This window comes from Poromitra crassiceps, assembly GCF_964638095.1.
Source record: "Poromitra crassiceps genome assembly, chromosome: 5".
NCBI classification, from domain to species: Eukaryota; Metazoa; Chordata; class Actinopteri; order Beryciformes; family Melamphaidae; genus Poromitra; species Poromitra crassiceps.
Genome location: NC_139642.1, coordinates 34,612,337 through 34,635,956, shown reverse-complemented (window position 1 = coordinate 34,635,956; position 23,620 = coordinate 34,612,337). Strand labels below are relative to the sequence as shown.

The 23,620-nt window shown below is 47.3% G+C and overlaps 1 protein-coding gene across 1 annotated transcript in view; it reads left to right on the top strand.

Annotated features, from left to right (window-relative positions):
- The window catches only part of kirrel3b (kirre like nephrin family adhesion molecule 3b), a gene marked incomplete at both ends in the record, with an annotated part of 93,260 nt that extends 69,930 nt beyond the window's left edge, over positions 1-23,330 (top strand). Inside the window, 6 exons of the mRNA XM_083637576.1 lie at positions 3,784-3,884; positions 7,456-7,654; positions 17,889-17,996; positions 18,925-19,034; positions 19,706-19,792; positions 22,866-23,330. Of these exons, the coding sequence (XP_083493702.1) occupies positions 3,784-3,884; positions 7,456-7,654; positions 17,889-17,996; positions 18,925-19,034; positions 19,706-19,792; positions 22,866-23,330 (1,070 nt within the window). The remainder of the gene's footprint in view (positions 1-3,783; positions 3,885-7,455; positions 7,655-17,888; positions 17,997-18,924; positions 19,035-19,705; positions 19,793-22,865) is intronic.
- Positions 23,331-23,620: the final 290 nt, after the last annotated feature.

Sequence of the window (23,620 nt, the reverse complement as noted above, 5' to 3'; positions counted from 1 at the left end):
ACAGTCGTCCCATGTCGGCAAACCAACGTAAGGAAGCGACCATGTTTTCAGTACAGTGTGTTTCGGGGGGGGTAGTGGGGGGGGGTGGGGGTTGGGTTGTTTGCTCCAATCATACCACAGCAGTAGCAGCCTTCCAGCATCCTCCAGTAGCATACCAAGACACCATCTGGCAGAGTCTCATTAAAATGCAAATTCATTTTAATAAGAGACAGGTAATAAACTGCAATTATGTATCGTCAGAGAGATGCCAGAGCGGGAGTTTGAGGGAAGTTGGCGGGGAAGTGAGTTGTCTTACTAATCAAGAAGCTGCCTCTCCAGCCACCCCCTCAAACACACACTCTTAACCCTCGTCGTCACAAGAGATATGTTTAACATTTGATTCTGCCAGCCATTTAAAGGCCTATTTACCCATTCACAGGATAAGATGTAGCTTCCCTGGCTTTTTGCTATTTTGGGGGGAGCGCGCCGACGCACGAACAGAGGAAGTGGAGGTGGGCGAGAGTGAAAGAGAGAGTCAGTCAGAGTGTTCAAGTAGCACTTCCACAAGACCCATCAGGAACAGGATCAGCAACACTGATCAGTACTTTGATACATTACAGCACAGCTATAGGCTTCCATCAAAACCACAGCATTACATCCAAGGATGGATGTCTACCCTCATCATTGGTTTCAACTATAGGCTAATGGAGCGTCTTGAATGGCCTGCTCAGCAGTTCGGAAATGGAATTTGCAAAGAAGCATCACTGTCAGGCCAGCTGACCCACTGTTGAAGCCATATATTAGAGCCCCTGAAGGCTCTACAGTACATGCAGCCCCTGCTGAGACTAGACTCTCCCTACAACTGGCTCTGTTTACATCCTGATTCATTGCATTAAAAAGGCTTTTTTTTAATTCACTCCTTAGCTTACTGCTGAGCTTTCTTATGTGACAGCTAAACACAGGTTTTACATATTTTAGAGGCTGTTATGGTTTGTGTTGTAATATTTATGACCAGTGGAGTAAAACAGACCAGGGTGTTTGAGTTGCAATGGGTTTGATTCCAGAAGGCATTATGTAGGACATGTAGGAACACAACAGAATACATTTCAGGTTGGGTGCTTGATTTGATTTGATTTGATTTGATTTGATTGGATTGGATTGGATTGGATTTGATTTGATTTTTATTTGGATCTCTTTTAGCCTATTGGCTAATCTTCCAACAGTCCATATTAAAACATTACAAGATACAATAATCATGAATACAACATACAATATTACATTACAGCATGCAATAATCATACAAAAACAACATATCACGCATGCACGCACGCACGCACACACGCACGCACACACACACACACACACACACACACACACACACACACACACACACACACACACACACACACACACACACACACACAGGATGCGCCTGCACATACAATGCACATACCCATATACATAAAATCACAATACTACCAGTATTCTATAAACCATTGACAACACAATATGGTAAGTAATTAATGAAGAATATATGAAAAAATCTACAAGTCTTGCAATCCAATATACTGTTCTTGAATTAGTTATTGTAATGAATTCCATAATTGAACAGTTCTAAAAATAAAAGACCGTCTTCCCATTTCAGTTTTAATTTTAGGTAATACATAATGATTTTTATATCTTATTCTTATGTTAACTTGGTGTTTATCACAAACTAATATCAATTTGTCTTTGATACTGACTGGCTTATTAGACTTTTGAATTTTTGAAATTAGTGCAACAGAATGTTGTCTCACATGTTCCAGTACTGTGGGCCATCCCATTGTACTGTGTAGTTCACTCGTACCTTTTTCAAAATCCACATCTTAAGACCATTCTTGCTACCTTGTTTAGTGTGATCTGTAATCAGAATCAGAATCAGAATCAGCTTTATTGGCCAAGTATGCAAACAAATACAAGGAATTGGGCTCCGGTTAGCTTTGCTCTCAAGTACACACAGAGTACACAAGTACACACATATAGAGAAAAATAAAAAAGGAGAAAGAAGGTTACACATAGTCAAGGCAAGAATACTTTGTAAAAAATACTTTGGGCGGCTTTAGCTCAGGAGGTAGAGCGGGTCGGCCAATGACGCAAGGGTTGGCGGTTCGATCCCCGCTCTCTCCCAGCTGCTGTCGTTGTGTCCTTGGGCAAGACACTTAACCCTCCTTGCTCCCGATGCGTGGCAGCGGTGTATGAATGGGTGAATGTAGACTATCTACTGATTGTAAAGCGCTATATAAATGCAGGCCATTTAAATTACCATTTACCATTTAGGCCATTTACTTTGTAAAAATACTCTTTTTACAGTGACTGCTATATACAATGTGGTGACTGTGCTATATACAATGTAGTAAAGTGGCTATTTTATATATTAGGGAGTGTACAGTCAAATTGTACGGTAGGTGTGCAACAACGTTTGTGAACAAGATTTATACAGATATTGCATTTATATATATGAATATATAAGGGGATGTACAGTAGTGCAACAACACTACATAGGTTTGTAAACAAGGCTTATACAGGGATTGCATTTTAAATATGAGTATATAAGGGAATGTACAATAAATGTGTGCAGTAAAATGTGCAACACTAAACAACAAGTTTCGTAGACAAGGATTATGCAGATATTACAGATATTACACGGTACACGGTACAGTTGTATGCCGTTCAATGTGAACGAGGCTTGAGTTTACAGTGAACACAGTGAACAATGAACATAAATTAAGTGAGTGGCTGGTTTAAGTGGTTTTAAGTGGTTTTAAGGTGTTCAACAGAGTAATGGCCTGTGGGTAGAAACTGTTTTTGCATCTATTGGTTTTGGCGTGCAGAGCTCTGAAGCATCTGCCCGAGGGGAGGAGTTCAAACAGGTCGTGGCCAGGGTGAGATGGGTCCGTGATGATCTTTCCTGCCCTTTTTTTTACTCTGGAGGAGTAATCTCTCTGAGCTGCATTACCCCACACCGCACAGCAATAATTAATGTGACTATAGATTAGGCTATGAGATATTACCTTAAGAATGTCTTTAGATAAAAAAAAAACTTGCAATTCGCCCAACCATACCTGCCATTTTCATCACTCTTTTAGAAAGGTCTGTAGTCTGGGCTGTCCATGAGAGATTGTTCTGTATTGTACCTCCCAATAATTTTGACTTCTGAAACCTCTTGATGAGAAACAGGTTTCCCTGTGAGCAGAGTGGATACTAGTGGCACTTCCTAACCTAGTGTTGGGTGAAGGGTGGAATCTCCTGTGAGTAAATTGAATGAGGAGAAACACTGTGGCGAGTGTGTTATCTTTCCAGCGTGGCATTTTTCTCTTTCCATCTCGGTAGTCCTGATTACGCTCCAAAGAAACGCCTCAGCACTCTCCACTGTGACCCTTATCTCAGTGGGGGAAATCAAGCCAGCCATAAATCAACTATTTCTCCATCCAGAATGAGGTCTGGGCCCACACTCATGCCCTTCATTCAGTCCTGGCCTGTCCTTGGCTAGATTGCGTCAAGGGTTGAGGCGTGTTCATATCGAACCACAATACAATCTTCCCCAGGAGTCCCAAATTACTGTACACTTCAGGTATTCCTCGTTGGAATTGGAGAGCGAATTTTCTCCAGGGAGAAGACGACAGCTAAAAATCAATTACGATGCAACGTGTCACAAGAACTTGATTAAGCAGAATTGTCACATGACCTCAAAGTGAAAATGAATTTGATAATTCATTTTTCACTGTATATGACTCACCTTCAAAATTGTTTTATTATTCCAAACAGGGCCTCCTACCATTTCCAGTACCCAGACTCAGCAAGCGCTACATGGGGAAAAGGGACAGATCAAATGCTTCATTCGAAGTACGCCACCTCCAGACCGCATCGTAAGTATTTGGACTATTTTATCTTAATCTCATTGCTTGATTTATGTTATTTTATATCTATAAAAGGGGCAAGTAGGCAATCTCTGTCTGTTCTCTGTTTCAGTTTTGTCCCGGAAGTGATGTCACTCAACTCGAAGTGATGTAATCAGTGATGTCACTTGAGCAATTGTGAATTTTGACATCACTGATGATGTCATAGGCATTTTGACATCTTCAGCGATGTCATAAGAGCAATTGTGATGTCATCAGTGATACAAAGTTGTGACATCATCAGTGATGTCATAAGAGCATGAGCCCGCACAGCGATCAAGCTGCAGGGCGGGCAAGGCTGCGCAGCGTATGCAAGCTGTAGGGCCAGCTTGGCCAGCTGCAGCACGGGCTCGCTAGCTCGGCCGCTGCATGGCGTCACCCGCACTGGAGCTCGCCAAGCTGGCCCTACAGCTTGCATACGCAGCTCGGGGCGAGCTAGCGAGCCCGCGCAGAGGGCAAGCCTAGGAATCGAGCACGTGTAGCACGCAAAATGCCTAGTTGTATGTAATGCCCTGCCAGCTCCATTGATTAAACTATGTGTAGTGGAAGCAAGCAAGTGGATGTTATAGTATTTCTTGATCATTTGTTTTTGTATGAATAGGGGGGCATGAAGCATAGCGAGCTTAGGTCCTTAATTTCTCATTTAATGCATACTTATACTCTGTTAGCACAGATCCCATTAAGATTTATGGACCTTAGATAAACAGCCTATTCTCTGAGCCCCCATTTATGCTATTATTAATTTCTGTTTAAGTGTGTGTGTGTGTGTGTGTGTGTGCGTGCGTGCGTGCGTGTGCGCGCGCGCGCGCACGTGAGCGAGCGAGTGGGGCCTGCGTGCGCGTGTTTAATTGCGATGCACTGTCATCTAATATGTGTTTTGTGTTTTGATGCCCAGCATTAACCAGCCACATAATTAATATCCAGTTTATTTGATGGGTGAGCCTGTAGAGGCTGTGGCTAAGGTCTTGAATAATAATCCTGGATTTCATTATTTCTCGTTTTGTTCATGTCGGAGAGGGGTTGCAATACTTGTACATAGTGTAGTAACACCCCTTTAATCTTGAAAAATGTGTTCAAGATGTAGAGGGGCGTTACGTGTTGATAATGGCACCTCGTATGGGGAGCGCATTATTATCGGATGTGTTTGCGGCAATGTGTTTATGACCACATTGTATTCTAAACTTACATCTGAGGCTTCTTCTTTGTCACCCCCTGTTACTATCATGGGCGGAGATTTCAACTGTGTGATAAATCCAAAGATAGACCCCAAACCAGTCCTAAACATACACCCCTCCAAAAGCTCATAGTTACTAGGGAAATGTATACAGACTTAAGCCTGGAGCGTGTTATACCCCAAAGAAAGAGATTTTACAATATTTTCCAGCCCCCATCAAAGTTGCTCACGTATAGACTACTTCTTCACTTCTAGACAGGTATTAGATAGATTAGAGGGAGGTGGTATACTGTAGGAACCGGATACATCTGATCACTCTCCTTCTATTTAGTTATATTTTATTTATATTACTGTAGGTTTCTCTCTACGCTTCCACGATGCAAATTCAGTGGCGTCTTAATCCTTCTCTCCTGAGTAGCCCCCCTTTTATAACATACTTCCATGGGCAATTTGAAGCCTATATGACAACTAATGACATGAGTGCATCAACCCTAAGGGAAGCCACCAGCGCCTAGTTAAGAGGCGCAAGAACCTCATATAGCACAGCTAAGAAAACAAATGCCCTTGAGGAACAATTGAGGCTGGAAAAAGTGCTGGCTAATTTGGAAGCTGGGTTGAAACAACATCCATCCAGAAGTGTGTTTTAGAAGAGTCAATGCTGCTAGCTCAGCCTTAGATTAGTTACTAACACAAAAAGCTGAATCTGCACTGTTTTATGCCAGGCCCCCTACTGGCACGTCTTGCTGCTTGGAAACGAGAATTAAATGATATCTTCTCTCTGGTTGATCACTGGCAGCAATTTAGGTGTTGGAATAAAAAATAAATAAATAAATCATTGACAGTAAATAAATAAATAAATAAGCGCAAAAACAGCTGTGACCACAGATGCGAAATTCCGATTGTAACAGTATACACTCCATTGTGATTGTGAAATTTGCCAGCCCCCCCTCCCCCAAACACACTCCATCAGTAGCTAATGAATGAAGCTCTCCATGGTGCTGAAACTCTCTCCTGCGTTGGTACAGCACAAAACAGAGATAGTCTCGCAAGCAAGACTACTAATTACCTCATTCAAAAATCTGGCTGTTAGGTCACCCAGGGGTGCTCTTTACACTTACTGAAATATTCAGCGCGATCACATGTAAAATGGCATAGCTGTGGCTGAACACAATTTCTGCTCACTCATACACACACACACACACACACACACACACACACACACACACACACACACACACACACACACACACACACACACACACACACACACACACACACACACACACACACACACACAAACACATACACAGACTTTGCATTCTTATTATAGCATTATTATAGGTTATATTACACTTTACTTAGTTGTTTTAGAAAAAGAACATGATGTAGTATGCATTTCATTCTCTAACCTGGACATCAATGATTCTTCTTTTCTTTTTTTACTTTAGAAATGCTTGAGCCAAGGTTAAATTTGTAATACTAATCTGCATATCACCACTCTAATCAGCTACCAGACAATGTTTGCAACCTTGAATATCTTGTCTTGAATAAAGTCTTGAAAGTTCTACCCATCTTTATCCAGTAAAATCTATGCCCTCATTGAACTGCCAGTTAATAGGCTATCACTGCAAAAACAATAAGCATGTCATTCATCCTGTGGCCACCCAAAATTAATGCACTTGGTATTTGGAAGTGCCTTGATTAAAACAGCCACTAATTGGCATATGTTAAATTACCACAACACTGCATAAATCATTAATCTGGTGAGTAAATAGGCTATTATGCTTTCCCCCCACAATGTCACAACAGCGCCATGAACATCAAAAGGATTCAGAATCAGATCAGTCTGTCGGGCATCAGGCACATCACTCCATACCTGATAGATACACTTTGATCGACTTTATTGATCCCCAAGGGTTGGTCATGTGCACATAGGAAAAACATATCCCATCGCAGACATAGAAGACAGATCACAGTCCATAAAACACGTAGAAAAAAACATTCTCAGGAACCAGCCAGAGCCGATACAAAAGAAACAATAGTACAAATCCATGGTGATCCCAATACAGCGCGATTCTAATACCAAGATATAATAGGTTTTTACCGTACAGCCAGTACAGCAATACGAAGCTTAGTCCAAAAAGAGGTCAGTGAATACCCAATACATTAGCTACAATATGGATAACATGGAGAAAATAATTTTCTACAAACAATGTCTGCTTTTTTTTTTTTTTTTTTTTTTTACATTTTAGCTAACTAGCTAGCTTGCAAAACCACTGTGCCATGTGAGTGTACAAACGCTCTACTTGTTTTGGTGCATTCATTTTAATGAACACATACATGTAATTTCCTTCCCTCTCATGTCAGGCCTGGTCCTGGAAGGAGACGGTGTTGGAATCGGGGACGTCGGGCCGCTACACGGTGGAGACGGTCAGCACGGAGGAAGGCGTCATCTCCACACTGACCATGAGTAACATTGTCCCCGCTGACTTCCAAACCATCTACAACTGCACAGCCTGGAACAGCTTCGGCTCCGACACCGAGATCATACGCCTCAAGGAACAAGGTGGGAGCCAAGGTTCGACAGGTTCCACCTTCCTCTTCTTCAAATCACGGGGCCGTGCTTCCCTGTCGTAGAGTAGAGCTGCTGTTTCCTGCCTGCCTGTGTAGTTTGTTAGTGGCAGTTTTCTAAGTGTGTCTTTGTGACTGCACGTATGCATGTGTGTGAGAGATGGGATTTGATAGCTACTGTAATTGGTAATCTATGGCTTAGATAAGAATGGATGATGTTGATGCACAAGAGGTTTCATAGATGTATACCGGTATAATCAAACAACACATCCAATATTACAAATGTCTAACTATATCATTACTTTGATAGATCACTTACATATAGAACAACAGTTGAGTTTGTTTTTGTTGACAGAAGAATGCCTAAAGCCCATGGCACACCAATCAAACATTCTCCAACAACTGCCAACATTCTTGTTGGCAGTTGTTGCAAGATGGTACAGTGATAAATAGTACATGGCAAGAATTCTGACACTTTTGATGAAAATATGACACTAACACATTTCTTTATTAACATGATAAAGTGCAATTCAGGAGCGTCGTCTTTTCAATTGGTGGCCCTGAACATATTCTGCATCCTGAATGTGCAGCACTCAACACAGTAGACACAGCTCTGTGCTTCACACAACACAGTAGACACAGCTCTCTGCTTCACACAACACAGTAGACACAGCTCTCTGCTTCACACAACACAGTAGACACAGCTCTCTGCTTCACACAACACAGTAGACACAGCTCTCTGCTTCACACAACACAGTAGACACAGCTCTGTGCTTCACACAACACAGTAGACACAGCTCTCTGCTTCACACAACACAGTAGACACAGCTCTCTGCTTCACTCAACACAGTAGACACAGCTCTGCTTCACTCAACACAGTAGACACAGCTCTGTGCTTCACACAACACAGTAGACACAGCTCTCTGCTTCACACAACACAGTAGACACAGCTCTCTGCTTCACACAACACAGTAGACACAGCTCTCTGCTTCACACAACACAGTAGACACAGCTCTGTGCTTCACACAACACAGTAGACACAGCTCTCTGCTTCACACAACACAGTAGACACAGCTCTCTGCTTCACTCAACACAGTAGACACAGCTCTGTGCTTCACACAACACAGTAGACACAGCTCTCTGCTTCACACAACACAGTAGACACAGCTCTCTGCTTCACACAACACAGTAGACACAGCTCTCTGCTTCACACAACACAGTAGACACAGCTCTGTGCTTCACACAACACAGTAGACACAGCTCTGTGCTTCACACAACACAGTAGACACAGCTCTCTGCTTCACACAACACAGTAGACACAGCTCTCTGCTTCACTCAACACAGTAGACACAGCTCTGTGCTTCACTCAACACAGTAGACACAGCTCTGTGCTTCACACAACACAGTAGACACAGCTCTGTGCTTCACACAACACAGTAGACACAGCTCTGTGCTTCACACAACACAGTAGACACAGCTCTCTGCTTCACACAACACAGTAGACACAGCTCTGTGCTTCACACAACACAGTAGACACAGCTCTCTGCTTCACACAACACAGTAGACACAGCTCTGTGCTTCACACAACACAGTAGACACAGCTCTGTGCTTCACACAACACAGTAGACACAGCTCTCTGCTTCACACAACACAGTAGACACAGCTCTGTGCTTCACACAACACAGTAGACACAGCTCTCTGCTTCACTCAACACAGTAGACACAGCTCTCTCCTTCACACAACACAGTAGACACAGCTCTCTCTGCTTCACTCAACACAGTAGACACAGCTCTCTGCTTCACTCAACACAGTAGACACAGCTCTCTCTGCTTCACACAACACAGTAGACACAGCTCTCTCTGCTTCACTCAACACAGTAGACACAGCTCTCTCTGCTTCACTCAACACAGTAGACACAGCTCTCTGCTTCACTCAACACAGTAGACACAGCTCTCTCTGCTTCACTCAACACAGTAGACACAGCTCTCTGCTTCACACAACACAGTAGACACAGCTCTGTGCTTCACACAACACAGTAGACACAGCTCTCTGCTTCACACAACACAGTAGACACAGCTCTGTGCTTCACACAACACAGTAGACACAGCTCTGTGCTTCACACAACACAGTAGACACAGCTCTCTGCTTCACACAACACAGTAGACACAGCTCTCTGCTTCACTCAACACAGTAGACACAGCTCTGTGCTTCACACAACACAGTAGTGTCAGGATCGGAGTGAGAAGTGTGGATCTAATCGCGGGTAGTTGATGAAGCTGGGGTGCTGTGGAACTTGGTAGCTTGAAAGCTGGGAGCTGCACTGTTCGGGGTTTGGGAACAGTTGGTTGCAGGTTGCAGACGTTGCTTGAGATTGGTATGATCCTAATTGAGAATTTATCAATCACTGGCCAAGGCCTGTAGGAGCAGGCCCTTATAGACTTGAATATGACATCATCTGTGTTATGACATCACATGTGTTATGACATCACCAGCGAGGCCATCGGAAGGCATGACCGAGACACTTGGTGGAGACACAGGTGGATCACAGGTGGATCGTGACATCATCAGTGATCGATGACATCATGGTAGGAATGACGACGTCATCCTAACAGTACCCTCCCCTCAACGGGCCTCACCCGGCGCCCGATCAGCCGCAAGGAAATCCCGAATGAGCGCAGCGTCAAGGATGGACCGGCGGGGAACCCAACTGCGTTCCTCGGGGCCGTACCCCTCCCAATCCACCAGGTATTCAAACCCACGACCCCTGCGTCGCCTGTCCAACAGCCGCCGGACCGTGTAGGCAGGGTGGTCGTCGATTAACCGAGGTGGCGGGGGGGCCGCCGCAGGAGGGCACAAGGGACTAGAGTGGACCGGCTTGACCTGGGATACGTGGAAAGTATGGTTGATGCGACGGAGAGAAGCAGGTAGAACCAAGCGGACAGCCGCAGGGTTCACAACCCGCTCAATAACAAAGGGCCCGATAAAACGGGGCGCAAGCTTCCTTGACTCAACCTTCAAGGGAACGTTCCGAGACGAGAGCCACACTCTCTGACCCGCTGCATAGGCTGGGGCCGGTGTGCGGCGGCGGTTAGCCTGGACTTGCGTCTTGGCAGAAGAACGTAATAGCGATGCGCGAGCCCTCTTCCACGTGCGACGGCAACGGCGCAAATGTGTCTGCATGGAAGGCACCGCAACCTCCTCCTCCTGGGAGGGGAACAAGGGCGGCTGAAAACCGAAGCAGCATTCAAAGGGAGACATGCCGGAAGAGGCGTTGGGGTGCGTGTTGTGGGCGTACTCAACCCACGGCAACTGGGCACTCCAGTGGGAGGGGTCAGCAGCTGTGGTGCAACGCAGCATGGTCTCCAACTCCTGGTTGACCCTCTCGGCTTGGCCATTAGTCTGCGGGTGATAACCCGACGAGAGGCTGACAGTCGTGCCAAGAGCCGTACAGAAGGCCTTCCAAACCTGAGAAATGAACTGGGGCCCCCGATCGGACACAATGTCAGACGGAATGCCATGTGCCCGGTACACATGTAAAACCAAGAGGTCCGCTGTCTCCTTGGAGGACGGGAGCTTAGGAAGTGGAATAAAATGAGCCCACTTAGAGAATCGGTCAATGACGGTCAAGATGACGGTGTTCCCATCGGATGGGGGGAGTCCGGTTATAAAGTCCATGGCCATATGAGACCAAGGGCGACGAGGTATAGGAAGGGGGCGGAGAAGGCCTGACGAGGGTTTAGTCGAAGTCTTGTTTCGGGCACAGACCGGGCAAGCGGCGACGAATTCCCTAGTATCCCCCTCCATGGCAGGCCACCAGAAGCGCCTGCGGATGAAGGCAAGGGTCCGTCTAACCCCGGGGTGACAAGTAAGCCGCGTCGAGTGGCCCCACAGAAGAACCTCAGAACGGGCGGAGTCAGGAACGAATAGACGTCCCGGCGGGACTCCCTTTTGGTCAGGCTGTCCCTGTTGGGCTAGACGGACACGCGATTCAATCTCCCACGTTACCGCGGCCACAAAACAGGCCGCAGGCAACACGGGTTCGGGCTCAGCCCGTACGTCAGCAGAGAACTGGCGGGACAGGGCGTCTGGCTTGACGTTCTTAGAACCCGGTCGGTAAGTTAGGGTGAAGTTGAACCTCCCGAAAAACAGGGTCCACCTGGCCTGCCGAGAATTCAATCTCTTAGCGGCCTGGATGTAGGCCAGGTTCTTGTGGTCCGTCCACACGACGAACGGGAGCTTGGAACCCTCCAGCCAATGGCGCCACTCCTCAAGAGCTGACTTAACTGCCAGCAGCTCACGATCGCCGACGTTATAATTGGCTTCAGCGGGTGAAAGCTTACACGAGAAAAAGGCGCAAGGATGGACCTTATGATCCCCAGGAGAGCGTTGAGAGAGAACAGCCCCAATTCCAGTCTCTGAGGCATCAACCTCAACGATGAACTGCAGTTCTGGGTCAGGTTGGGAGAGCACGGGAGCTGTAGAGAAACGGCGTTTGAGCTCGCTAAAAGCAGTCTTGGCCAGGGGGGTCCACCGAAACGGAGTAGAGGTGGAGGTGAGGGCGGTAAGAGGGGAAGCCACACTGCCGTAGTTGCGGACAAATCGTCGATAAAAATTGGCAAACCCAAGGAACCGTTGAAGTTGTTTCAAGGTAGAGGGTTCAGGCCAATCCGCCACAGCCGCGACCTTGGCGGGATCCATGCGTAACTCACCTTCGGCAATCACATATCCGAGGAAGGACACAGTGGAAGCATGAAATTCACACTTCTCAGCCTTGACGAAGAGGCTGTTCTCCAACAGCCGTTGGAGCACTAGGCGGACATGTTGTTGATGGTCGTCAAAATCCTGTGAGAAGATGAGGATGTCATCCAAGTAGACAAAAACGAAGAGGCCGATCATATCCCTCAGAATGTCATTTATGAGAGCCTGGAAGACGGCGGGGGCGTTAGTAAGCCCGAAAGGCATAACCAGGTACTCAAAATGGCCAAGGGAAGTGTTGAAGGCCGTCTTCCACTCGTCCCCCTCCCTAATGCGGACAAGGTGGTAGGCATTCCTTAGATCAAGTTTGGAGAATATCTTGGAGCCATGAAGGGGTGGGAAGGCAGAGCTAATGAGTGGCAGCGGATATGTGTTCTTCACCGTGATGTCGTTCAGCCCTCGGAAATCAATACATGGTCTGAGGGTCCCATCCTTCTTCCCCACAAAGAAAAACCCAGCGGCCATCGGGGACGACGAGGGCCTAATGATGCCCGCAGCCAAGGAATCACGGATGTAGGTCCTCATGGACTCCTGCTCAGGGCGGGAGAGGTTGTATAGCCGGCTCCGGGGAAAGGTTGCCCCGGCCTTAAGGTCAACAGGGCAATCAAACGGCCGGTGGGGAGGGAGGGACAGCGTATGCTCCTTCCCGAACACCGGGGCCAAATCATGGTAAGCCATGGGAACGGACGACAGATCTGGGGGAGCCGCAGCCGACACCGGTGCAGGGGAAGCCGGAGAGAGCGCGGCGACCAGGCAATTGGCATGGCAATAGGGGCTCCACGAGACCACCTTGCCCTTGCCTGGGGACCATTGGAGGAAGGGTTTGTGCAGGTTTAACCAGGGGCGGCCGAGGACCACGGGAGTGTTAGGACAATCGGTCACGTGGAAGTGAATTGTCTCCCGATGGTTCCCAGAAAAGCGAAGGTCAACTGGCATAGTTCTTTCAGTAATCTGGGCGAAGCGCTGGCCCCCGAGGGTTATGGCCTCAAGGGCGGGGGAAAGTGGGGCGGTCCCCACGCCCAGTCGAGTAACAATACCGCGGTCCAAGAAGCACCCCTCCGCCCCCGAGTCGACAAAGGCCGGGAGGGCAAGTGGCCGACCCCGCCACGAGAGGGTGCAATCAAACGACGATACGGGCAGAGGGGCGCAGTCGGTCTGGCTCAGTAGCATCTGCCCAACGGCTACTGAGCCTAGTCTTTTGGTGTCCGTCCTTTCGGGCGGATGGGGCAGTCCTCGACCACATGGTCCGGGGAACCACAATAATGGCAGAGGTTGTCACGGATACGGCGTTGTTTCTCCTCAGGGGAGACGTGGTCCCTGCCCGATCGAGAGGGGGGGGCAGCGGCAAAGGCAGGGGCAGGGCGAGGAGCGGTATCTGCGGTGCGGTTGGGCGTCTCTTGGCCCGGCCGAGCTCCCCCGGCCGTGATCATGGCCCTGAGCGTACCGCACTCGGCCCAAACTTGGCTCAAGCTCAGAACATCAGCCTGTCCCAAGTCGACCTTCAGCCCCACATGGGCACTCTGCCCAAAGGGGTTGAGTCTCTTTCTTGAGGATTCATACTCCTCTTCCGTGCGGATCTCAGAAAACAACTGAAGGAAGGTTGGCGGCTCTACTCTCCTCTCTCTCAGGCGGAGATTAACCAACATCAAGTCGGAGGCTACTGCGCCCCTCAGCAGTTGCTCTAGCCGCACCTTATCCACACTCCCCGGCAGAAGACCACCACGCTGAACCACCTTACCCAGCGATCGTTCCAGACGCCTCAGGAAGTCGGAGAGCTTCTCGTCTGGCTGTTGCTGTATCAGGCGGAACGCAAAGTACAGGTCATCTCCAGATTCCGCAGTCCCAAAGACGTGCTCAAGTGCTTCCAGGCACCTTTCAGGGCTAACTCCGGAATCATGGGCTCGGACTGCTTTAACAACCTCCAGTGCTGCGCCTTTGAGGCTCTCCAGCAGTCTCATCCTCTTCTCCTTAGGAGAGCAGTCGCACTCCTCAACCATAAGGCGCGCTTGCTCGAACCAGTGCTCAAACTGTTCTTCTCCCGCCGGAGTGGGCAGAGTTCCGGAGAACAGACGTAGGCGGCGAAAACTAACATGCTCAGCGGCAGCAGCAGTAGAGTAGGGGGGGGCGTGCTGGGGCAAGACCGGTAGCGACGCAGGCACAGTGGGAGCAAGAGGAGTTAGAGGTGTTGGGGTTGGGGGCAACAGCCATTCACTGAGCCTCCCCTGAAACTGCTTGGAGTCCGGCGTTGGAGGGATGGCTGCGCGTGAAGCCTCCAGTGCCTGGGCTGGGGCGACTGGTCGCTCGAAAGCGGGGGCAGCGAGGGCAGAAGGCTGCGCGATGCCCCCCTGGTCGAGACGATCTAGCCGTCTTGCCAGGAGGGCGTCCCGGTCCTCGGCCTTGGAAGCCTGAACTTGACTCTCCTCGACCATGAGGGCGTGCCGATCTTCGGCCTTCGTCTGGCCGTCGAGCACGTCCCGAAGGACGTGCGCGTAGATCGCCTGCCCCCGTTGCATCTCCGCGAGTCCCCGTTGCATCTCCGCGAGTCGCGCGCCCAGGTCAGAAACAGCGGAAATCAGCGCTGTCAGGGAGGTGTCGCCTGGTGGGCCACCTGACGTGGTCGGCGGGGAAACTGGGGTCTCAGGAGCCTCCTCCTTGACTGGCGGGAGTGTGTCTGCTGGGTCCGCTTTAGAGTGATTGGGGGCCTCCTCCTTGATTGGGGTGAGAGATTTGCCCGCTAGATCCATTCCTGAGTGATTGATACTGTCAGGATCGGAGTGAGAAGTGTGGATCTAATCGCGGGTAGTTGATGAAGCTGGGGTGCTGTGGAACTTGGTAGCTTGAAAGCTGGGAGCTGCACTGTTCGGGGTTTGGGAACAGTTGGTTGCAGGTTGCAGACGTTGCTTGAGATTGGTATGATCCTAATTGAGAATTTATCAATCACTGGCCAAGGCCTGTAGGAGCAGGCCCTTATAGACTTGAATATGACATCATCTGTGTTATGACATCACATGTGTTATGACATCACCAGCGAGGCCATCGGAAGGCATGACCGAGACACTTGGTGGAGACACAGGTGGATCACAGGTGGATCGTGACATCATCAGTGATCGATGACATCATGGTAGGAATGACGACGTCATCCTAACAAGTAGACACAGCTCTGTGCTTCACACAACACAGTAGACACAGCTCTGTGCTTCACACAACACAGTAGACACAGCTCTCTGCTTCACACAACACAGTAGACACAGCTCTCTGCTTCACACAACACAGTAGACACAGCTCTGTGCTTCACACAACACAGTAGACACAGCTCTGTGCTTCACACAACACAGTAGACACAGCTCTGTGCTTCACACAACACAGTAGACACAGCTCTCTGCTTCACACAACACAGTAGACACAGCTCTGTGCTTCACACAACACAGTAGACACAGCTCTCTGCTTCACACAACACAGTAGACACAGCTCTGTGCTTCACACAACACAGTAGACACAGCTCTCTGCTTCACACAACACAGTAGACACAGCTCTGTGCTTCACACAACACAGTAGACACAGCTCTCTGCTTCACACAACACAGTAGACACAGCTCTCTGCTTCACACAACACAGTAGACACAGCTATCTGCTTCACTCAACACAGTAGACACAGCTCTCTCTGCTTCACTCAACACAGTAGACACAGCTCTCTGCTTCACACAACACGTGAGGAGACTCACCTATTTGCCATATTCCTGAGATGAGAATATAGATGCCTTTCTCTTCTCTGTGCGTGCCGTACAAGATGAGATGCACCCCTCCTGCTAGTTAGCTTACCACAATGAATGGTACATCAGCATCCCCCAATCCAGTCACCAAAAATACACATTCCAACACCGCCAAAACGCTTTACGTACATGTTGTGGCTCGTGTGCTCACTACGCTATGAAATAATAATCTAAAATTACGAGAAACGGTCATTTTCAAAACAAATACATACAGAAACTACTTTCCAAACGTGGCTGCCTGGCACAGTGTGCTGCCTGGCACAGTGATTGCACACAGCGCCTCAAAAGCAGCGCGTGGTATGTATTTGCTTCGAGAAATTACCGTTTCTCGTCATTTTGGATGATTTCATAGCGTGGTGAGTATAACATGTTCATAGAGTGGAACTGAGAGGGGAAATCCGCACTTCAGCTGACGGAGATGAACAATGCCAAAACCGGTGCCTCTCAGAAGGGGAACTGAGTGAACATGAATGAAAAGAAACAAACTGGAGCGCACGGTCAAGCTTAGGCAAATTGAATAAGGTGCAAACAAAAGACTAATGTTTCAATGTTTCTAAACACTCTATTCCTCAGAGTCAGACTCTGAGGAATAGAGTGTTTTGGCGTTGTTGGAATGTGTATTTTTGGTGACTGAATTGGGGGATGCTGATGTACCATTCGACTACCATTCATTGTGGTAAGCTAACTAGCAGGAGGGGTGCATCTCATCTTGTACGGCACGCACAGAGAAGAGAAAGGCATCTACATTCTCATCTTACTATCAGGAATATGGCAAATAGGCGAATCTCCCAAAATGTCGGTGTGTTCCTTTAATTAAAACATCATCTATCTGTTTTGTGATTCATAAATGAGGACTTTTCATTTGTTGACCTTCTTCCCTCGCTAATCGGGGAAGCTGTGTTTTCTATCCACTTATCCCAAATGATAAATTATAAGCTGCTTATGTGAAAGTGACATTGATCAATGAAGACATTAACTAGACTTTAATGGCATAGGAATAGCACTCAGTTGTTTAGCATTTGTTTAAAGAGTGCGAGAAGGTCATTAATGTGGGTTGGTAACTCAGGTCCTCATTAAAGTGCACTATATATATATAAATGAATATATATATAGTCGCAAACACACTTACACAGATACACACATGCCTGCACAGACCCACAAATGCAGTCACACTAACTCACACTAACGCACACTGTTTAGTATTCAATGAAAATAAAAGCCCTCAGCCAAACACCTCTATTAGCTTAAATGAGTGTAAATTAAAAGTTATTACACAGTAGGATAATGAGATATCTGTTTACCCTCGCTGATACACAAAAGGTTTACCAATTTGTTTTCCTTTGAGTTCGCTGTTGGTTGGGTAAGGCCATCAATTCATTTCATGCCATTGTACCCATGGGATAATGTCAAAGTATTTTAAATGGATAAAGTATAGCATTATCTTCCCTGCGTTTGTGCGTGTCGAAGAGGCGTGTGTGTGTGTGTGTGTGTGTGTGTGTGTGTGTGTGTCTGTGTCTGTGTGTCTGTGTGTGTCTGTGCGCGTGCCTGCGTGCGTGTGAGAGAGAGAGAGAGAGAGAGAGATGGCCTCTACGTCTTTGTTCTGTATTGTATTCTACTGATCTGAACCATACATTTTGTATGAAGTGTATGAGTTGTGAATCTGTACAATGTCTGATTGTAGAAGGACATGTTGTCTTGGTTGCAGAATCCCTCCCGGTGGCGGTGATCATCGGTGTGGCCGTGGGAGCCTTTGTGGCCTTCATCGTCCTCATGGGCACCATCGGCGCATTCTGTTGCACCCGCTCCCAGAGAAGTATGTCTCCTCTTCCCTGCTGCATCCATCCAAGCATGCAAGCCACAGCCAAAATAGAAGACATGGTCCTCAGGCGCCACCGCCAAATGTCCATCTATTAAAATGTGTTGGCGAGAAAAGTAATTTCATCTCATGTTAAGTCTGCAAATGTTTTTAGTGGGGGGAAAACCTGACAGTATTTGCCTTGACACAACAGTTTTAATATCTGTAAAGTGGAGTGGCATACCTCACTTCAAGATGATGCCGCTTTCTTCAAGAAATATCCTGACTCAAGATAAATTGCATTGGAACTTGGTGGTGCCAGACTTAACACAAGATCAGATCACTTGTTAAGATGGACACTTTTGGTGAAGAGATAGCCAGAATGTGTTAAGGGCTCATGTCATGCAATCTCAGTCTCCCATTTGAAGCTACTTCCATCTTGTGTTATGTTCACTGCCACCCATCCATGTAGCAAGTGAGTCAGGTTAGAGACAGACAGCCATCACTGCCACTTTCCAAGAACCAACCTGTGCTCCTGGTCCCCTCAGCATGTCTATTGTCTGTATACTACAGAAGATGCGCACCTGGTCATGCCCTCACTCCCCGTCTCCATCTGTGCTCACCAGAGAGAACTTGCAAGCAAAATTAAGACAGAAAGTAAGACTTTGTTATATGAGCATTTGTCCCAATCAGAATGGGCCGCCGTAGAAGGCTGTGTGAGATTGCATATGTATGCAGAAAAAGATAATCTTGTGTTGGCAGCAAACAAATGATTCATAATGCTTTGTATTGTTTATTGGGAAATGGGGGAGCTCTCGCAAAAACCCAGGGATCCTGCTAAATTCCATAGTCTTGCAAAATGCACTGGGGGAAATTATAGTATCAACAAATACAGACGGCTGTTTATCCAGCTTATTGAGATACACGTCTCATCTGTTTCTGCCAGATCTAAAAGGAGTCGTGTCGGCGAAAAATGACATCCGCGTGGAGATTGTGCATAAAGACCACAATGCAGCACGGGAAAGCGAAGAGCACGCCTCCATGAAACAGCTCATGGTGAGTGTGAGTGTCGCGCCATACTACTTTTCACTTCCTGTTCCTGTTTAACCCCTCTCAACAGAATGCATGCCTGTATTCGTTACATCCTGTTGATTCTGACACCATGGTAATGAATGCCTTTTATCTACGGGGATAGCGTTAATAGTAACAGCAGTTTCCTGCAGAATAAGCCACTTTATGAATAATGGAAAACAGAAAGCTATGGAGATGGTATATGCTCTGTGCTAAGGACACAGTGCCTATATTTAGCAATATTATGCCACCAGTCCTGCAAGCAGAATAGGCCCCAGAACACTGTAGCTATGGAAATGTTAACACTCATATTGTCGGTTTACGACTGTTTCTGCATGCCCTCTAGACACACAGAAAAGCCCTGCTTCTTTGGAACTGTACGAGTGTTGTGATTTCCATGCACTATGCCCCAGGGCTGCATTAGTTACAGTGAGAGCTCCTGGATTACATCTTCCTCTAAAATATTTAATGTGACTGTAGGGCAAGGAGATTGGATGCCTGCCCTAGCCCTGAGTGAAGGTGAAACGTGCCTGAATGAGTGAAGAGTTCAGTGAAATCCTTCCATCTCACAATGTTTTGACTATGAAGGGAAGTTGAGAAACTACAACCGACTCACATGTCGCATTTCTCTTTGATTTTTTTTTCTTCTTCTGCAGGTTGAGCGAGGAGAGTTCCAGCAGGAATCTGTTCTGAAGCAGCTGGAGGTATTACAGGAGGAAGAGAAGGAATATCAGCACATTAAGGTACGAATGGGGATCAATGAGAGTGTGAAGCAGATTGATAGATAGGTAGATAGATAGGTAGATAGATAGATAGATAGATAGATAGATAGATAGATAGATAGATAGATAGATAGATAGATAGATAGATAGATAGAGTAAGGAGAGAGCAGTGAGAGGGGGAGAGAGCAGGGAGAGGAGGAGAGAGCGGGTACAGGGGGAGAGAGCAGGAAGAGGAGAGGTACAGCGGGTACAGGAGGAGAGAGCGGGTACAGGAGGAGAGAGCGGGTACAGGAGGAGAGAGTGGGTACAGGAGGAGAGAGTGGGTACAGGAGGAGAGAGTGGGTACAGGGGGAGAGAGCAGGAAGAGGAGAGGTACAGCGGGTACAGGAGGAGAGAGCGGGTACAGGAGGAGAAAGCAGGGAGAGGAGGAGAGAGTGGGTACAGGAGGAGAGAGCAGGGAGAGGAGGAGAGGTACAGCGGGTACAGGAGGAGAGAGCGGGTACAGGAGGAGAGAGCAGGGAGAGGAGGAGAGGTACAGCGGGTACAGGAGGAGAGAGCGGGTACAGGAGGAGAGAGTGGGTACAGGAGGAGAGAGCAGGGAGGAGGAGAGGTACAGCGGGTACAGGAGGAGAGAGCGGGTACAGGAGGAGAGGTACAGCGGGTACAGGAGGAGAAAGCAGGTACAGGAGGAGAAAGCAGGGAGAGGAGGAGAGGTACAGCGGGTACAGGAGGAGAGAGTGGGTACAGGAGGAGAGAGTGGGTACAGAGAGTGGGTACAGGAGGAGAGAGTGGGTACAGAGAGCGGGTACAGGGGGAGAGAGTGCTTATTGAAGGCATTATGCTTCTGTCTTCAACTCAGGACCAAGATGGCTGAAATGCATTAATCCCTCTCCTGCCACCCGTGCTTTAGCACTGATGAAGCCAGGGGCAGAATGAATCCAATTAGAGAGCTAATTGAATTAATTAGGCCATCATCAAAGGTGATACAAGAAATCAAAGGCCATCTGGCCCCGAAGCTCCAGAGTGCAAGAGCCACTGCTGTCCATATAATATACTGTCTGTGTAATATCAAACATTTCACCCAGTCTGTCATGTTATCCACTAAAACGCAGCAGCAGTATCTCACTCAGTGTTTGAGTTGTGTGGCTAAAATAGTGTTGCACAACTTGACCATAAATATTTACAGAATATTATATGTGGACATGTTTTAGAAATAGAAAACTGAAGGGCGTTAAACCACAGAGTAGATGGAATCTGAAATGGTTGTTAAACAGAGGTATCAATTTCACATTTTATATGTACTCTATATTATGACAATATAGAGTGCATCGTTTTGTGTGTCTTTATCTCTTAATCTTAATTTCAGGAGAAATGTACAATGCACGGTATATTCTAACCATGTGGTCAGCACCTTGGAGGGATAGTTTAGAAAAGATAAATGACTAATATAATCTCTCGGCAGAAACAGAATTAGATCATATATTTTGATTTTCATCAGTCATGCTCCAGCTGTCCCACTCATCATTTTCAAAATCAAATTATGAGAGAAGTGAAAATGAAATAGCCTAAACAAATCACTTCCCATACAATAGTTTACACATGCAGGATTTGGCTGCATCAACAGAATGCTTAGCATGGCTCGCAGTAAGCAAACGCTCAGGGGATAGAAACAGAAATAGTCTTTGCCCTGTCAACAATGTGAGAGAGGTCCCACTACGTCTTCTGAAGTTGCATTGAAACAGTCATCCCTGCAACTTTTTTTCTTTCATATTCTGTTTTCATATGATACAAATTCCAAATTATTGAAATATAAACAAATTCAGATTTGAAAAAGGGATTAAAATATGGTGGTGAAGGTGGTTACTATAATGAAGAACCCTGTTGGTTCTTTTTCAATACGTAAAGGCAACGTCAAGCACAACAGTTTATCTTACCAGGTGGGCGCAGTTTATTCCACCTCCGACTTGACATTCTTGTCAGTAAGATTGAAGATGGAATCAACCCCCCCCCCCATTCATATTCAACAAATAGATCTTATCATCATTATGACCCTTTATGAGTAATTAGACGTAGATCATGTCTATTCACGCTCTCTGTGGCACGCCGGAACAAATCAGTGCCCCTGCAACAAATCTTGTCCCATTGATTTATCCCTTTGTCCAAACGAACGTTAGCACGGGCCCCCTGGAGTGTAGCGCTGTTGTCTCTGCGTGCGTACCTGCTCCCACTGGGGCCGGCTTTTTTCACCCTAGTTAATTAGAGCTTGCCTGGGACGAGAGCACGGGGGGGGGGGGGCGATAAAGGCCAGACGCAAACAGGCCCCCTGTCCGCCGTCTGATAACGACGAGCATAGCGACCATCCTCTCAGGTTGTCTCCGTCATTTCTCCGTCATTAGCATTTTTCTCTTTGGGGATTTGGGCATTGTGCTCACCCTGGCTTGGCATTCATTCACATCCATTCACACGCGACATGACAACTCCCGCACGCCCTAACGGGAACCTTAGCAACAGTGTAGCGTCTGGAGCCCAGCAGACTAACAAGTAGGGTAGCTGTGGCCCCAGAACCCGTTTCTGTGCATACATGGAATTGCACACACTACAATGGGTTTCGGTCCAATTACTTGCTGGTATACGGGTGAACTTTGCAGTGACATGTTAGATCTAAAATGTGATTCATCAAGGCCCGCTTAATTAGCCAGAAACATGATTTGAAGGTTAGCATGGGGGTTGACTATATCATAACACTAAGCCTTACCACAGCTTTGCTTCTTTTCGGATGTGATGTACACAGAAGCCTGTTTCCTTATTTATTTGGCAATTTGAATGGTAATTAATGCCAGTTTGACCTTGACTCTTGTTCAGCTTTGAGAAGAATAAATGCATACAAACAAGGAGACGGTTTTATTTTTCATTATGCCCTCCAGAGATGTGCATTTTTATTCTTAATTTTTTGTTCAGTGTTACTAAGTGTAAAAAAAAAACTATCATAAATGATTAAATAAATAAATAAACCCGCCGCATACATTGCCATACTGCATATTCTGTAATAATTAGGAAAGTTAGAGCTTATTTCAAACTTCTGTGCTTTCAACAGGACCCGACAAACGGCTACTACAGCGTCAACACCTTTAAGGAGCACCACACCCCGACCATGGCAGGGAGCACGTCCACCGAGGTGAGGAACCCCACCACCAGCGGGACTCTGGGCAAGCAGCGGGTACCAACGGGCATGTCCTTCACCAACATCTACTCCACCCTGGGCGCGGGTCCCAACCGCCTGTACGACTACAGCCAGCGCTTCGTGCTGGGCATGGGCAGCAGCTCCATCGAGCTGTGCGAGCGCGAGTTCCAGCGCGCCTCGCTCAGCGACTCCAGCTCCTTCCTGGACACGCAGTGTGACAGCAGCGTCAGCAGCTACAGCAAGCAGGACGGCTACGTGCAGTTTGACAAAGACAGCAAGGCGTCGGCCGCCTCCTCCTCCTCCCACTATTCGCAGTCCTCCTCTCAGAACTCAGACCTCACCCGGCCCCTCCAGAAGCGCATGCAGACCCACGTCTGACCACCAGGGGCGGGGCGAAGGGGGGTGTTTGGTAAGGAATCGTTTTGAGAACTGTGAAAGAATCGGCTCCCGGGAGGCCATACGTCGGTCCATACGTTGGCCGTTTTAATGTTTCTTCCGGAAGCCTGGAGATATGCAGGAGAAGGAGCTGGTCGGCTTTGCTTCAACAGTTGACTCGTTCAGACTTCTCGATCAAGAAGCCTTATATTCCCCTCGTGACTAACTCATCAACCACCTCCTTTATTTTTTAAACTATAATCATAATTGTGCCACAGAGAGGTTATTTGCCA